Source organism: Xyrauchen texanus, chromosome 15 (assembly GCF_025860055.1).
Source record: "Xyrauchen texanus isolate HMW12.3.18 chromosome 15, RBS_HiC_50CHRs, whole genome shotgun sequence".
NCBI classification, from domain to species: Eukaryota; Metazoa; Chordata; class Actinopteri; order Cypriniformes; family Catostomidae; genus Xyrauchen; species Xyrauchen texanus.
The window spans coordinates 5,882,729-5,899,831 of record NC_068290.1 but is presented as its reverse complement, the minus strand read 5'-3'; the positions used below and the strand labels follow the sequence as shown (position 1 = coordinate 5,899,831).

Sequence of the window (17,103 nt, the reverse complement as noted above, 5' to 3'; positions counted from 1 at the left end):
TCTCTCTCTCTCTCTTTCTCTCTTCATTCCACACTCACTCAGATCATCACAACTACCTTCCTCGAGCCAAAACCTGGGGGAATTTTCTGAATTTCGGGCACACGTTGAGGTCTTTCCAGCAGCTGTTCATCCTGAAAGGCGTGAGAAACCTGTTTTAAACATTGTCTGGTCGAGTAAATGCTGTGATGCGCATGTAGGACACTTAAGAGACGGACTGCATTATAGAGCTTTATAACGCTTTTCTAGGTGTGTCATTTGGGCAAAAGATCATTACAGAGTGAGCAACAATATTTTCAAGTACATGTCGCATTATTTACATCTAAATGTGATCAGTGGTTTAGATGAGGCCTAGACTTGGTTTTATGTGATTTAGTCATAAATATGCATGCAGGATTAAAATGGAGGGGTATGGAGGGGACTGCTAATTGGTTACTTTGTAAACGTTGTTATTTGGTGTGATTGAAAAGATAAACAGATGAATCATAAACACGATTTATTCATCCTTGTATGGCAAATTTCTAAACTAAATTGAGTAATCTTTCAATAATGTAAACATTATGAATCAAGCAAGGCTAAAGTCAAACAAGGCTAAAGGCACTGCCCGGGTTAAAAAGCACTTTTTTTATTTTTCTCACAAAACATTAAATAGCAACAAAAAAAAAACTACCACGGTACCTTCCAGATCCATGAGGTCCTGGCATGCAGTGTGTACAGTTTGACTTTGAGGTCATTTGATTTAACATTTCATATATTTTAAAATGTTGCAAATTGTTACATTTTGAGACAATGTACTTATTTGTCATTTTCAGTTCATTGTGGTAAATCAATGGTTTTTTTCAATAGTTGTTCAATTAGTGAAAGGATATTAGATGGGGTAAAAGCACAATTGTAGCAGGTGCTAAAGGCCCCCATAAAACACAATGTTTTTTTAATGAAGAATGTTAAAATTGGGCTCAGATTGTCTGATTCAGTTTCAGTGGAGATTACTTCTAAATTTGTTACTCAAAAAAGCATTAGTTATTATGTTACTATTGCTCCTGTGTCACTTATTTAAATAATACAATACATTTTGTATTATTTTTTTAATTATATATATACACTCACCTAAAGGATTATTAGGAACACCATACTAATACTGTGTTTGACCCCCTTTCGCCTTCAGAACTGCCTTAATTCTACGTGGCATTGATTCAACAAGGTGCTGAAAGCATTCTTTCGAAATGTTGGCCCATATTGATAGGATAGCATCTTGCAATTGATGGAGATTTGTGGGATGCACATCCAGGGCACGAAGCTCCCGTTCCACCACATCCCAAAGATGCTCTATTGGGTTGAGATCTGGTGACTGTGGGGGCCATTTTAGTACAGTGAACTCATTGTCATGTTCAAGAAACCAATTTGAAATGATTCGAGCTTTGTGACATGGTGCATTATCCTGCTGGAAGTAGCCATCAGAGGATGGGTACATGGTGGCCATAAAGGGATGGACATGGTCAGAAACAATGCTCAGGTAGGCCGTGGCATTTAAACGATGCCCAATTGGCACTAAGGGGCCTAAAGTGTGCCAAGAAAACATCCCCCACACCATTACACCACCACCACCAGCCTGCACAGTGGTAACAAGGCATGATGGATCCATGTTCTCATTCTGTTTACGCCAAATTCTGACTCTACCATCTGAATGTCTCAACAGAAATCGAGACTCATCAGACCAGGCAACATTTTTCCAGTCTTCAACTGTCCAATTTTGGTGAGCTCTTGCAAATTGTAGCCTCTTTTTCCTATTTGTAGTGGAGATGAGTGGTACCCGGTGGGGTATTCTGCTGTTGTAGCCCATCCGCCTCAAGGTTGTGCGTGTTGTGGCTTCACAAATGCTTTGCTGCATACCTCGGTTGTAACGAGTGGTTATTTCAGGCAAAGTTGCTCTTCTATCAGCTTGAATCAGTCGGCCCATTCTCCTCTGACCTCTAGCATCAACAAGGCATTTTCAGCCCACAGGACTGCCGCATACTGGATGTTTTTCCTTTTCACACCATTCTTTGTAAACCCTAGAAATGGTTGTGTGTGAAAATCCCAGTAACTGAGCAGATTGTGAAATACTCAGACCGGCCCGTCTGGCACCAACAACCATGCCACCCTCAAAATTGCTTAAATCACCTTTCTTTCCCATTCTGACATTCAGTTTGGAGTTCAGGAGATTGTCTTGACCAGGACCACACCCCTAAATGCATTGAAGCAACTGCCATGTGATTGGTTGATTAGATAATTGCATTAATGAGAAATTGAACAGGTGTTCCTAATAATCCTTTAGGTGAGTGTATATGTATTAACAGTATGAAACTAACTTTTGCAGACATTTTATTTTATGCAACTTAAAAAAAAATAAGGTTTTGTATTCTATCAATAAAAGTATATATAAGAATTAAAAAATAAGTTTCATTGTAAGTGTGTTTGTTTTTAGAAAAATGTCCAGTCCACTAGAGCGGGTGGTAGCCCAGAAGAAGGAGGCCATTGAATCTGTAATGGAGATGTTTGAGAAGGGAGCTGAGGTGCTGGCCAGCACTGTTGGCGAGTTATGTCCTCTTTTCGAAGCTGCTGCACCAGTTTTGAGGCTGGTCTTGGACAACGTGGAAAGCAAGGAGATCACATATGTCAAAGATCAGTTTCTAGTTGTGAGGAGCAAATTGGATGTTCTCTCATTCCAGCTGGGGGACATCAACTGTGAGATAAAGAAGAGTTGCTTGGATTCTCAGTTCTTCTCTGTGGAGGAGAATATATGCAACCAGTTTAGAAAATTTATGGACATTCTGGAGGCCAATCGTGATTACAAAGAGGTCAGAAAACGTGTGTTCTTGCAGCATTTTCCCAGATCGGGAGGAGAGAAAAACCTCTACATGCTTTATGATGCTTTGATTGGGAACAGCACATTTGGGGAGCCAATTCTGGATGTTGTGGAACAGTACGAGGCCAGAAACAGGAGGGTCCTGGAAGACTTCTGTGTAAGGTTGAAGGAGCTTCTCTGCTTGGGAATAATCGCTCTACTGGGATATTGTTTCCTCAATCTGGGCGAAGAGGCAGAGCAGGAGAAGATGCAAGAGTGGAGCACCAAGATCCAAGAAATTGAGATGAAAATGAAGGAAACCATTGAGAAATGTGTGAATTCATTTCCAGAGCAAGCTGAATTGGACATCAAGAGGCTTATGAAGGAAAGAGAGGATGGGAACCTCCAGGAAATGGCCAGTGAACTGCTGGACTTCCTAGTCAAGAAGTACGACTGGGTGAGCTGGTCCATCCGTGTCATTACTAACTTGGGCAAAATTCGTAACTGGAGAGCTGGAGAAAACTTTCAGTCTATGGCCGGCCAGAAATACTTTGAAGTATCGCAAGGAACTGAAACCCTCCTGGTGGTGTCCTACTGCAGCAACCCTCAACCTGTGCCCAATGAGAACATAAAACAGACTATGGAGGGTCCTGCTAAGAAGGGAGATGCCAAAGCTGTAGTTGAGGTTCTGGAGAAGCAGTTAGCTGGGTTTTGGGTTCATGCTGTCAGTCGTCACAAGGAGAGCTTTGCTGTGTCGAATTTTCCTGAAGACTGCCACTACTGGGAGAAACATAAGAATGTGAATCTGTGTGTGCATTCAGAGTAGACATAGAAAGGTGATTCTGAAAGAGGATCATTATTGTTATAGGCAGTACTGAATCATTTTAAATCATGCTAGATGTCCACAAATATACTATTACTTTTGCATTTTATCCATGGTCTATGGATTATATGACATTGTTCATTGTCTGCTTGCAATCAACTGTCTCTAACAAACATGAAGTTACTTAATTTATAGTGCAAAAATGCATCACAAATTAATTATTCACACTTATCTTAAATAACCATCATCATGTATGTCTAAAATAAAAAGGCCATCTGTCTTATAATATAATAACCATCGTGTTTCCTCATAAACTTGTATCATGTTATGCAATAAATGTATTATGTGTCTGTCTGAAATCCTCAATTTAAAGAATATCATGCATCAATCTGAATGTTGCTGTGAATTTGTGTTATAATGGTAGAGGTAAGAATAGTAAATGGTTTTTGGACCAGAACAACTATATTTTTAAGATGCCAAGCCTAGGAATGTGGCCTTTGTGAGAATGACCTACATACTATTGTGCTGACAGAATAAAAGTGCCCCATCAACCATGTAAACAGGCCAAGAATTCCCATGAAACAAACTGCAAATGCTAAGCGAGAATTCTTTTTTATGTTATTTATTTCCAATAAGTATTTTACAGTCAATAGTTCACATGCATACACCACTCAGAGCGACATTTAATTACCGCTTTTCTATGCAAGTCAGCATATTCTGGTCAAGGGGCTGCAGTGTGATGGGTGACAAGCTCCATAGTGTTGCAATCAGCTCACTAGTTGTTAAGATCGCTGAGGTGCTGAGTGAGGGAATGATCAATCATTTTATACTCACAGGGGAGAATCCAATTCCATTCTATTGCACCTTCTACTGAGATGCATTTCTAGCAACCTGGTCTAAAAGAACCAGAATTTTGCTAAATAATTTTTCCGTGGCTCGTTGTACATCTCCTGACAGATTTCTTGTGAAATAAACACTAGAAGCGCTACAATAACGACTTTAATTCACATTAACAGACATCACGAGTACAACGGCTGATTATCAGTTAATGAACATTTACTCTTATGACATCAAAACACTTGTATGTGACCTGTAAGTTGTAAGGAGAAAAATGTTAACATTTGCATTTTATATGCCAACTAAATTTACAAGCTTATTCGAGCGTGATCAAGCTGCACAACACGAAGGACGAGTCCTGAAGAGCACATAAGTCAAAACTTCAGCCAAAAGTGACATAGATCCGCTTTTCTCACAATTCACCACAAAATGACATGATTGCTTCAGCAATTGTGTTTTTCTGTTGCCTTTTATGATGCTATCAGTTAGAATTAGGTTAAAGGTTTAGGATGGGGAGGTAGGATTTGATGATTTAAAATTCAACAAAGCATTTCCGTTCAAAACCTCATCAGTTTGAGAGGAAATTCAAATCACTTTCAAAATAACATTTAGCACCAAATAATGGATATTTCACCTCAGAACTGCTGAGTAATGAACCATGTAATATTTAACTTAATATTTGCAAAAATCTCGCCACAGTCACATAATATTAATGAGATCAGGCAGATTGCTACTGTAAGTTAAAGGGATAGTTCACCCAAAAATATAAATTATCTCACCATTTAGAATCTAAAACGACTCTTTTTAAATGGATATTGTTTAAAACTATACTCAAAATGACTGACATGGAATTAACATAGAAACAACATACCAATAATACCATCCTTCGCAAATTTCCTTTTGTGGAAGGTGGCAATCGTATTAAAACAATATGCCATAATTGAGGCCATGTGTTATAGTGATTTTACAACAGGTAAGAAATGTTAAACTAAAACCAGCTTAACCATGGTCAAATCACTTTAACACAATGTAAACAAAGGCAATACTGTATAATAAAAGAAAGCAATGTTACATTTGACACTATTTGAAATTATCAATTCATCCACCAATTAATAATGTTGATTAGCTTAACTGAAGGATGTTTACATTTGCAATGCAATGATGCATTAATATACACTCCAAAAAATATCTCTATGGCTGAACTTGACTAAATCGTGGACAGTGGTTCTGCATGGTTGAAATGAGTTTTCTTAACTTAAAATGAATATGTAATCTCCGCACAAACACTTTGTATAAAAATAACCCAGTTGAATTGGGTAAACCTAACAAAATTAGACGTGTGTCGATGTAACTCAAAAATCTCTTATTTATGTATGTGCTAACTAGTGAAAGTGGATGTTAGCATGCTATATACATGCTGATTGGATGCACTACAATGTGTAATTTAGTTACTATGCTATGGTTAACACAGTAATCATGCATGACACCCATAGTTCTCATAGTTAGCTCAAACTCCACTCTTCACCATAATACTCCAACATTAAAGAAGATCTTCTATATCTCAACATAACAAAATATTAAACACTAAAAAGTATCCCTGTGGCAGGGCGGAGGGTGGGGCCGGGTCATGATTCCGCACACCCGGCCCCTAATCAAGCTAATCAAGCCTCGGAGAGGGATAAAGGCCGACTGGAAGCTGCAGTGCAAGAGAGAGAATGATTCACGAACTGTCCGACACCTTTGCGTGTTTGTCTTTTTGTTTCAGGTTAATATTAAACTATTATTTATATTGTCAAGCCAGTTCTCGACTTCTCCTTTCCTTTTACCCCTTTGCCGAAAACCCAGGAAGGAGGAGGGATGCGCCGTAGTAGAGTCCTCGCCACTACCATCCACCCCAATGGAGCAGCCGCGGGCATCCGCCAGAGGAGCCAGGCCACCTGGAAGTGGAGGAAGAGGGGTCTTGAGGGGACTCCCAACAAACTGCCTGGAGCAGTTACCACTGCCAGGGGATGGGGGAGACCCCTACCGTCTGCCAGGTCTCCTGCCTCCAATCCATCCGGGGAGGTGCGGCTGTCGTCCATTAGAGGGTGGAGTAGTGGCCGAGGACCAAGCTACGGCATATCGGAAAACCGATTAAGTGTTTATTTTTTCTCTCACCTCTCTCTCTCCCACTGCCGCTCCGTGTTGGTCTTTTCCTCTCTTTTTAAAATGTTTTGTTAATTTGGCACGATCGCTGTTACGGCGTGTAGGTGCCACACTTTTTTTTTGTTTCCCTCGTCCCTACTTCATCCAGGTAGATGGGGATGACATTCTGGCAGATGGTGCGGAAGACACGCCCCTCCCCAGGGAAGGGGGTGTATGTCATGCCGGGGGCTCCCCGGCCTGAGAGAACGTGGGAGCAATGTGGCTGGGCGGAGGGCGGGGCCGGGTTGTGATTCTGCAGACCCGGCCTCTAATCATGCTACTCAACCTCAGAGAGGGATAAAGGCCGACTGGAAGCTGTGGTGCAAGAGAGAGAGAGAGGAGAGATTAACGTACAGCTGTCCGAAACCTTTGTGTGTTTTTCTTCTTGTTTCAGTTTTATATAAAACTATTATTTATATTATCAAGCCACGGTGCTCGTCTCCTCCTTTCCTTTAACCCCTTTACAATCCCCCTTTATATTAATCTTGCACAAAAACATAATATAATGTTCACTTTCACAATGCTTACATCCCAATTTGAGTCCCATTCAAAGCATTCTGGGAAATGAAAATCCCCTGCCCTGTTTCTTCAATGCTACATTAATACTACATGTAGTTCCAACTCAAATGGATTAAGAAAAATTTCCCTTCACAAATCTGAATGGATAGATTGCAAGTTGTGACAAAATGTTTCTAGAAGTCTGTTGCTTAAGTTAATCAGTAAATCATTTTAATCAGTAGCGAATTGGCCTATCATGCCTTTCATTCTCAATCACCTTTTTAATAGCTTTCCATTCTTAATTAATCTGCAAACAAATAGAGAAAACGAAAAGTTTATCCAGTCAGAATGTATTCCTTGATGCTTACAATCAAAGTGTGACAACTGTTTCACATATCACATGCCCGAAGCCAAACTCCTTAGCCAAAGCAGCACGTGAGCCTGAGCTCCACCTCCTCAGGCCTTCAGAATTTCTACAGAATCCCTCAACAGTGCAAATGAATGAGCAACTAAAGTCAGATTGTCTGATTCATCAGCCAATCAGAATGATTTATTTGTTCTTTGTGGGTGTGATCTATAGATATGTTCCGGTCAAGACTTCTAGCTGGCCATGAGTGACGCAATAAACGCTTTAAGGGCACGTTTGCTGAGGTCCGATTTCGAGGAAGGCGCCTTGCTGCTGCTCGCAAATGGCGTTTTTTGAGGAGACATGAGTTTTTGATGGAATGTATTTATGATCGGTGATTTCAAGTAGGAATATCCCACATCCAACTTGAATGGAAAGCAGCATAACCGTGTACCCTGATGAAACGAAACTTATTGCAAGAAACATTTAAATCGCAAATATTATTAGAATGATTTTTCCAGGTATTATAGAACTCCTTGGTAGATTCATAAGAAAAATTATGATTATTTACACAAAACAGTCATGCTGCAGTTAAAATTATGCTTGCTTGAGAAATAAGTGTCGTTTCAAGTTCTGGCTTTCGTGCGTGGACACATTTTTTAAATGTCAGTTGCTATTATTAGTTGATTGCAACGTAATGTATGATGGGCATAGTGTCTTATTCATTGTGAAACTGTGTTTTATTAATGGCATGAATTGCACTGAAGGCCTAGACGTAAAATGCGTGTCCCATGGCTGATTTGAATTGAGTCAATTGAACAAGATACAAAATTCCTTTATAGTAGAATGGACGGCCATAGATGTGCATTAATCTGCATTTTTTATTTGAATGCCAAATATCAGATCTATCCAATATATGGTAAAAAAAAAAACATTATAGAAGGGTCCTGGAATTTTTGAAGCAAAGATCAAGCTGTTCATGCTCCTGTGTCAGAGAGTGAAGAGAAAATATGGTTCAGCCAATAGCAGCTTGTATATTCATTAGAGGTTGAGGCTTGTGTCCTGGTTGAAGCTATTGATCATGTGGCTTCCATCTCTGATGTGGCTGAACCTTAAACCTATCTGTTACTTAACCAAAACAAATGTATAGGATTCAATTATGATGAACTTGTGTTTTGCTGGACCTCAATAAATCATGTTCTTTTTTAGAGAAACATTTGAAACTTTCTAAAATAAAGACAAATGGAACCACAACCATCTCCAGAAAAGGACATGAGTCAATATCAATATTTCATAAACAAATGAGTGATTTTATGAAACGGAATATTATAGTAGTGCCAGGGTTGGTCGATCATGCCGCACTCTGGCTGAATCTGCCAATCACGGCCTGAGCTAATGACATTACCTATTCATCAGAGTACACCATCGACCGGCCTGCTGCCTTTAAGTGCCCTGATCTGATAAAAAGCATTAAAACATTTGTACTGTGACACACACCAGCTCACCTTCAGCATATGCACTGCCTTTATCCTTTCCTTCTGATGTATCTGACTGCGCCTCTAAAACAGTTTTTCAGCTTACAAAAACAAATTCCATCTTATTATTATTATTCACAAAATGGTGATGCAGGAAACTGAAATGAAAGGATGTTTTCGGACTTCATTTAGTCTCAACTAGTCTTGTGCAGCCATACCTTGGACTAAATGCAATGCAGTTTGTTCTGGCCAATGTCAAATTGACAGGGAAAATACAGGGTTTGTTTTATTTTTATTTTGTATTTTCTAATGTGCTGTTTGAGGGCAGGTTTCTCTGATAAAGATCATATATTTAAGCGAAGGCTAATTTAAATCGGGTAGCAGTCTCTATGAACAGTGGTACATCAAATTGGGGAAACTGTACAGTGACTTTTAGAATTACTGCCTGTCCAACAGTTCTGCTTGTGAATATCTAATTAACTTGCTATCAAGTGCCTCAAATAGTATCTTTCAAAGATTTGATGCCACTAACCTGGCCAAATCTAGTGGGTATACACAAGGTTTTTGGTAACATATAAGTGTAGAAAGCAGAAAGATGTACAATTTTTGGGAAACTTGCCAGTTTAGATGCTCAAAAAATGATCAAGCTCAGGCAAAGACTTTATTTAAAGAAAGAAAATAAAGTCTCAGTTTCATACTTTGTAAGCAAGAGGTAAATTACACTCTGATTATACTCATGGGCTTATTTCCTTCTGCTTGTTCACAAAACCATTAGCGTATTACAGTTCTAATCGGTATATTGATCTTGGCTCCATCAGCGTTCTCTCTCGTTTCACACAGTGTGTTCTAGCCTCACAGCATAATGCTGTTTCCTCTGTTTCTCTTTATTTCTCTCTCTCTCTCTCTCTCTCTCTCTCTCTCTCTCTCTCTCTCTCTTCTGACCTTTCTGAAGGTCAACCGTGTGTTCTTCTGCATGCATGTGTATGTGAAGTCACCAGAAAATAATAAAAGCTTGTGACAGCAGCACTAAATTGTGATAACAATAAGTTGTTTTACTTTTTTCTCTTGTGGAGTTTGAAAAACCGGAATAGTTGGATTGTGCTACATAACGGTGGCTTTAAACTTGTTTTGTTTTAGGACTTAAAATTTATACTTGACAAAGTGGTGACCTAACACACAACGATATTGTTTATTTTTCAAGAGTAAACCAATATGTTCCAATGTGGCCATAAACTGTGCAGGCCCAACAACATAACATAAGAAACAAGCAAACAAGTCTTATTAAAGCAAAGCTTGGGGCCCCTCTACAAAATGCATGGTTTAAACTGGTTTGACAAGTACAGAGTGGACGTGTTTTTTTTTTACTTGTCAAGCAGAATTACAAGGTAATTTCTTTCTCTTCATTTGGTTTGTGTAATGTTTCACATTACTATCTTGGGTCAAATGTATTTTCTTCTATTCAGAGAATAATGAATGTTATTGACTACTTTGAAAGTAATGATTTCAACATATTCCAGGTTTTAACGACTAATAATCACCAATATTCCCAAATATACAGTTTATGTAAAAGTCATTTGTAAACAAACAGCCTTTATTCTATAGCAAATGTCACCAATTAATGGATTACACTCCAGATCCAGACTCCAGTTCCATCTGGACCATGAACATACTCCAAAATATATTATTAGCGTATTTTTAGGATTTACGCATTTTAATGTTATATCAAAATCCCATTCAACTAATAAAACTTAAAATATTTGGTTTTGTTTATGGAATTTTGTTATAAAATAGAAACATGTCAATCTTAAAATTATTCTTGAGTGTAGGTCCAGAGAATTCACAACAAAAGTAAAAAGCACCAAGCATACCCCATGCCTACAGGCTATATATATATATATATTGCATGACACATTATGAATAAAAGACTGAATCATACAAAAGTCCATGGACACTCATAGAACAAATAAAGCTGAGGTTTTTAAGAACTGGAAAGCTTTGCTCTATCCGTTAATCAGACTCTTCTTGTGGGACAGGGTTTGGGGATTGAGGTTTCATCAGTCGTTTTTAAGAGCATTGAAAGACACGCTTAGGTGAAATGGACAGCGATCCATATACAGCCTTCAACAAGCCACTGAACATTTGCCTGCTTCCTGTGATGTAGACATCTATTGATCTCTTGCCTCTGAAGGATAGACTTAATGTTTGTGTGCATGTGTGTGTGTTGCCTGTGTCTTGACTCATAAACATTCAGGATGCATTCATTGGGACAAAAAATAGCTGTACCAAGGCACCAGAGAACACTTGTGTTCAAAAAAGAAATATTTATGCATTTATTGCAAAATATTTAAAATATAATACATATTTATTCCAATAGTAACTCTTTACAACAATGTTCTATATGCTAAAATTAGTTAACTACATTAGTTAATATGAACGAACAGTGTACAGTTCTTTTACAGTATTATTAATCTTGATTAATGTTAATTTCAACAATTTCATATTTAAAATTAAAAGTTGTATATGTTAACATTAGTTAATGTACTATGAACTAACCATGGACATTTAACAAGACTAATAAATGCTGTAAAAATATATTGTTCATTGTTATGGTGTAAAGTTTTACCATTCCAATTATATTTAGAGGAAAATCTGAGCTCTCAACGATACTCAGATCTCTGTTTGATCACTGTTTATTTGTCAGCTTGAGAAAAAAATCAGTTAAAGGTGTACTTTAAAAAAAACACAAACAAAATATGATGTTTATGGCTAGCTCTTTTTTGTTCCAGTGGTCGTATCTTTATTGGGTAGCCACACTTTTGACTGTCAGCATAAAATCTGGTCCACATAGCATCTTATTCTACAGTCTTGAGTCTCTTTGATCAACACATAAAGAGACTAATCACAGTTTGATTGGTTTTAAAGTGCCATATAAGGCATGTTTAACTTAAACAGTTGATAGCACAACACTTAACCTATGTGGGGGGAAACAAAATCTCAATTAATTGCACAATAGTATTACAATTCAAACAGACCCGGCTCTTTGCACACCCTTAAAATGAATCTTATCCATTCCATCTTTAATTTGAGCACAACAGATACCATCATTAATTATGAGCTAAAGTGACATCTTGTGGCTATGAGCATATACTGTATAACCACATAGCTATAGTGATAAACTAGAGTAGACACGCTAAAGTGCACTAGCATAGATTCTGACAATACAGTATTAATGGCATACTATGCTTCTTCTTACAGAGGATAATAATTAAGTATGGGTTTATTAAATTAAATGTATTGTCTTCAATATCATAGGTGCTTCTTAAATTAACTAACATGAATGACTAAGTGTAAAAAAAAAAAAATCTCTTACTTCTTCAATCTGTGTTTGTGTTGTTGGCTCCACTGTCTTTGCTAACGTCTGTTCACAGGAACTGTCTCCACTTTTGGAAAGCCCATTTTCATTTGATGTCTTCCATTTTCTGAGTGCCCTCAAAATATCTTAATTTGAGATGTGTGACGAGAATCATCCTCTAACAATAACAGCAAAGCAGCAGTGACAAACTGGGGTTCAAATTGTTCTTATGCACATGGTTGCTCTGAAGCTAACAGAAAAGGAAAAGGCCTGTAAGAACAGTACATTGACTGAGATGTCTGTGCCAAAGTGCTGTTACCCACTTCCTCATCATGTCTGAACTTTAGTGCACAAATAAAGAAACAGGAACTGTAGAATGTAGGAACTGGCTACTCAATATTACATATAGATATATTATGCTTAATTTTGCTTTGAACATATTTAAGTACATACATTACCATACATGTAATGTATGTATCAACAGTGTAAATGATCTCAGGGAAGCATGACAGGCCGAGAATCCAAGACACATCTGGAGTCTTGCAGCCCCATGGACAGCACCTATAATTTTCAAACCAAAGTCTCATTACATCACATACACCTTGGTGACACTGTAGACAGACAGACAGACAGACAGACAGACAGACAGACAGACAGACAGACAGACAGACAGACAGATAGATAGATAGATAGATAGATAGATAGATAGATAGATAGATAGATAGATAGATAGATAGATAGCTAGATAGATAGATAGATAGATAGATAGATACTAAAGAGTAATCCCATAAAGCACCAAAAACACCCATATATGCAGTTGCTGGGTGTTTTTGGTATATATGCCAAATATACATACCAGATATACATTTGTATAATTGTGACATTATATTGGTTGTACAGACTAACTACTTGCATCTAGAATATTTGAAGGTCATTGAAAGAGCACATGGAGCTCATAAGAGGTTTCACATAACAGTATGTAAATGACATCAGTTCAATCTCTGTTACCAGGGCTGTCTAATTTAATGGTACAGTCCAATCTGTTCAGTACACCCCTCCATACTGAGCTTTTATGAAATCATCCATCCTGCAGCGATTGCTGGAAAGAGGTGCAGTCGAGAGGGAGGTAACAAACAAAAGCGGTAAGAGTAACAATACAGATAGTGTTATTGAGAACATGCCAACAGGAACATTTATTTTTTTCTTCCAGGTGCTGTTTGTTAAAGCTTGAAAATGGCAGGGAGATGAAATCGTTCACAACATAAACAAGGACATATGGAGGAAGTTGCTAGGGGGAGCTAGAGAGGCGATAGCTGAAAGTGATTTGCTAAGATGGGATGCAGAACTTTTAAAATACACAGTGCTTGAGAAAACCCGGGAAGATTTTGGAGTGTGGTGTTTTGTCTTGATATGGTGGACTGTAAAAACCCAAAAATATCTGTTAGAGAAACAATGACCCAAACAAATGCAATTATTAACTTCAGTGCTAGCTCTGATGTTTAGACTTTAGTTCTGTAGCACATTTGCTGTTCAAGTTTGAGGTTTGAAGTTCATGAAAAGTTTCAAAACAATAATTTCTCAGTATTAAATCATTTCTATGCATACTTATAATTTTGATATCATTTCATATATTTTGTTGTCATATGTGTTCTTTCGACGGTTCAGATTTAGACTATCAGACTATTTGACTACTCTGAATTGTGCATTGTCTCAGTTCTGCCAGGTATTTGAAAATAAATACATCCATTTATGATATCAGAAAAATCCTTTCATCCCAGAGGACACTTCAACGTAAGAGTTCATTTTACAATTTTAAAAATGTAACATAATTTTAAAGGAACTGTTCAATAAAAAAATATAATTCTGTAATTTTACTTACCTTCATGTCATTGCACATTCATATGCAGTTGTATTTTTATTTTTTTATTTTTATTAAAGCAAAAGGAGAATATCTGAAAAATCTTCATGCAACTCTTTCCATACATTGACAGTTCATAGTGATCAGGGCCTGTCAATCTCCAAAAAGAACAAAAAACTGCATAAAAGCACCATAAAAGTAGCTTTTTGTAAGGAACAGACCAAAATTTAAGTCATTATTCACTAATAATCTTCCCCTCTGCTGCAACTTTCAAATCCTAGTCTCCAGTACAATATATTCAAGCTGGCGCATCAGGTTTGGTTACAACACATGCAAGATCCAATGGTCTGTTGTCAATAGCTGGGTTCTTTTTTTTATTAAAAGAAAATATATATGATACACTGGTGGCCAATTGTTTGGAATAATGTACAGATTATTCTGTTTCCTATGGAAATTGGTACTTGAATTCACCAAAGTGGCTTTCAACTGATCACAAAGTATAGTCAGGATGTTACTGATGTAAAAAACAGCCCCATCACCATTTGAAAAAAGTCATATTTGAACAAATATAGACAGCAGCCATCACTCCAACACCTTATTCTTGATTAATCATGCTAAATAGCTAATTTGGTACTAGAAAATTACTTGCCATTATATCAAACACAGTTGAACGCTATTTGGTCCGTTAAATTAAGCTTAACATTGTCTTTGTGTTTGTTTTTGAGTTGCCACAGTATGCAATAGACCGGCATGTCTTAAGGTAAATATTAGGTCAAAAATGGCAAAAAAGAAACAGCTTTCTCTAAAAACTCATCAGTCAATCATTATTTTGAGGGATGAAGGCTAAACAATGCTTGAAACTGCCAAAAAAAAAACTGGCTCTAACAAGGACAGAAAGAGATGTGGAAGGCAAGATGTACAACTAAACAAGAGGATAAGTACATCAGAGTCTCTAGTTTGAGAAATAGACGCCTCACATGTCCTCCGCTGACAGCTTCATTGAATTCTACAAGCTCAACACCAGCTTCATATACAACAGTAAAGAGAAGACTCAGGGGAGCAGGCTTTATGGGAAGAACTGCATAGAAAAAGCCACTTTTGAAACAGAAGAATCCAAAAGAAAAGGTTAGAGTGGGCAAAGAAACACAAACATTGGACAACAGATAATTGGATAAAAGTGTTATGGATCTTGACCCCATTGAGCTTTTGTGGGATCAGTTAGACTGTAAGGTGTGTGAGAAGTGCCTGAAAAGACAGCCACATCTTTGGCCAGTGCTATTAGCCTTACTGCTACTAAGCGTGGGGTGAAATGTATCTGGACAAACTGACATCTAGTATGCGAAGGATCTGCAAAGCTGTCATTGAGACATGTGGAGGATTTATGTCCTGACTATACATTGTGATCAGTTGAATGCCACTGTGGTAAATAAAAATATAAAACTTTTTATAAAAATCTGTACATTATTCCTAACTTCTGGCCACCAGTAGATATATATATATATATATATATATATATATATATATATATATATATATATATATATATTTATGAAAACATCAAAATGCAAAAATGTTTTCCAAAATGTGCACAAAAATTAAACAAAACATGGTGTGACACCTCGGCACGCTGAGTGCGTATGCGAATGACATTTCAAAGCTTTGGCAGAGAGGAAGATTTTCAGTGAATAACAACTTAAATTTCCATCTGTTCCTCCAAAACTCCCAAATCTCATTTACACAGAATTTTCATGTTTGGGTGAACTAATCCTTTAAATGCAAATGTAACTGAAAATAAATAATTGTGATCCTGTTATCTTCTTACATCTTCAGGTGCGCATCATCATTAAGAATATCTTCCTCCAGGTCGAAATGGCTGAAAATGAGATCTTAGAACACCAAGACACTCTAAAGAGAGGGCTTGTGAAAGTTCTCGAATGTGTGGCCACCATCTCATCCGCAGCAGCAGTGGTCAATCCCATCTTCGGTGTGGCTGGATCTCTCATACGTGTGGTGCTGCACCATGTGGACGATAAAGATCTTCAGAAACTGAAACGTGAGTTTGGGAGTATGAATCGAGCCCTGGATGATATTTCACAGCAGAACCAGAACGTATTGCTACAGATCAGAAAAGAAACTGTGGATGGCCTGTACTGCCGCGTGGAAGAAAACATTCGTAATCAGTTCTGCAAATTCATGGACACTGTTGAGGCATGGCCGGCGCACCAACAGCGTAAGAAGGACTTTGAATTGAGCTTTATGATCAGTCAAGGTGACCAAAACCTGCACACACTTTATGATGGAGTGATGGGTGAATCAAAGATCTTCTGCCAGCCCATTTTAGAGGTGTACATAAAGCATTCACAGGGTGACCGCCGTGTCATGGAAAACCTCTGCACCCGACTCACATACCTGTTTTGCATTGGTCTCATTGCTCTGATGAGTTATGCTGCTATCGTCGGGGATGATGAAGAAGCTCTGCGCGTCGAGTGGGAAGATAAAATGAAAGACGTGGCCAAAAGAATGTCAGAAGTGCTGAAGGGTGCTGATTATGACTGATATGACTTTTCTCAACATAAAAATATGTATCTGTAATATCCATATTTTTCTTTGCAGTCGTTAAACCCATTCAAACACTATCTACAGTATGTATCCATAGATGAGTCTATCTATCTATCTATCTATCTATCTATCTATCTATCTATCTATCTATCTATCTATCTATCTATCTATCTATCTATCTATCCAGTATTATATATACAGATATGACGAATGCACTCGCTTTTCCTGTCTTTTGTAAGTCAGCTGTAGTGAGAAATAGTGTTACGGTAAAGTGACAGAAACTGCCATTGAGCTGAGCTTTTGCATTTCACTGTGCATTCCTATTACAATCAAAACAAAATAAAAGGAAA

At 37.8% G+C, this 17,103-nt stretch overlaps 2 protein-coding genes and 1 long non-coding RNA gene across 6 annotated transcripts in view; 2 read left to right on the top strand and 1 right to left on the bottom strand.

Annotated features, from left to right (window-relative positions):
* Positions 1–12,651, bottom strand: part of LOC127655651 (uncharacterized) — a 28,351-nt gene extending 15,700 nt beyond the window's left edge. Inside the window, exon 1 of the long non-coding RNA XR_007972061.1 lies at positions 12,355–12,651. This is a non-coding gene — a long non-coding RNA (uncharacterized LOC127655651). The remainder of the gene's footprint in view (positions 1–12,354) is intronic.
* On the top strand, positions 22–4,021 carry rpz6 (rapunzel 6). Of its 3 annotated transcripts, none has more exons than XM_052143556.1 (2): positions 22–140; positions 2,462–4,021. In XM_052143556.1, exon 2 carries the CDS (start codon positions 2,466–2,468, stop codon positions 3,645–3,647), a length of 1,182 nt encoding a protein of 393 aa, XP_051999516.1. In that variant the 5' UTR covers positions 22–140; positions 2,462–2,465; the 3' UTR covers positions 3,648–4,021. The 3 variants fall into 3 exon arrangements, with proteins under 3 accessions (XP_051999516.1, XP_051999515.1, XP_051999514.1); XM_052143555.1 differs by having other exon boundaries at positions 38–246; XM_052143554.1 differs by having other exon boundaries at positions 38–277.
* A 748-nt stretch (positions 12,652–13,399) lies between the features above and the next one.
* LOC127655647 (protein rapunzel) lies at positions 13,400–17,103 on the top strand. Of its 2 annotated transcripts, XM_052143558.1 has the most exons (3): positions 13,428–13,478; positions 14,051–14,127; positions 16,025–17,103. In XM_052143558.1, exons 2-3 carry the CDS (start codon positions 14,086–14,088, stop codon positions 16,748–16,750), a joined length of 768 nt encoding a protein of 255 aa, XP_051999518.1. In that variant the 5' UTR covers positions 13,428–13,478; positions 14,051–14,085; the 3' UTR covers positions 16,751–17,103. The 2 variants fall into 2 exon arrangements, with proteins under 2 accessions (XP_051999519.1, XP_051999518.1); XM_052143559.1 differs by lacking the exon at positions 14,051–14,127 and having other exon boundaries at positions 13,400–13,478.

What these genes read in the sequence shown, in the direction of transcription:
- LOC127655647 (XM_052143558.1), top strand. Translation starts at nt 14,086, where the DNA reads ATGATATCAGAAAAATCCTTTCATCCCAGAGGACACTTCAAC. An exon ending in ATCCCAGAGGACACTTCAAC is followed by an intron (nt 14,128 to 16,024) that starts GTAAGAGTTCAT and finishes TTACATCTTCAG; the next exon opens with GTGCGCATCATCATTAAGAA.
- rpz6 (XM_052143556.1), top strand. Translation starts at nt 2,466, where the DNA reads ATGTCCAGTCCACTAGAGCGGGTGGTAGCCCAGAAGAAGGAGGCCATT.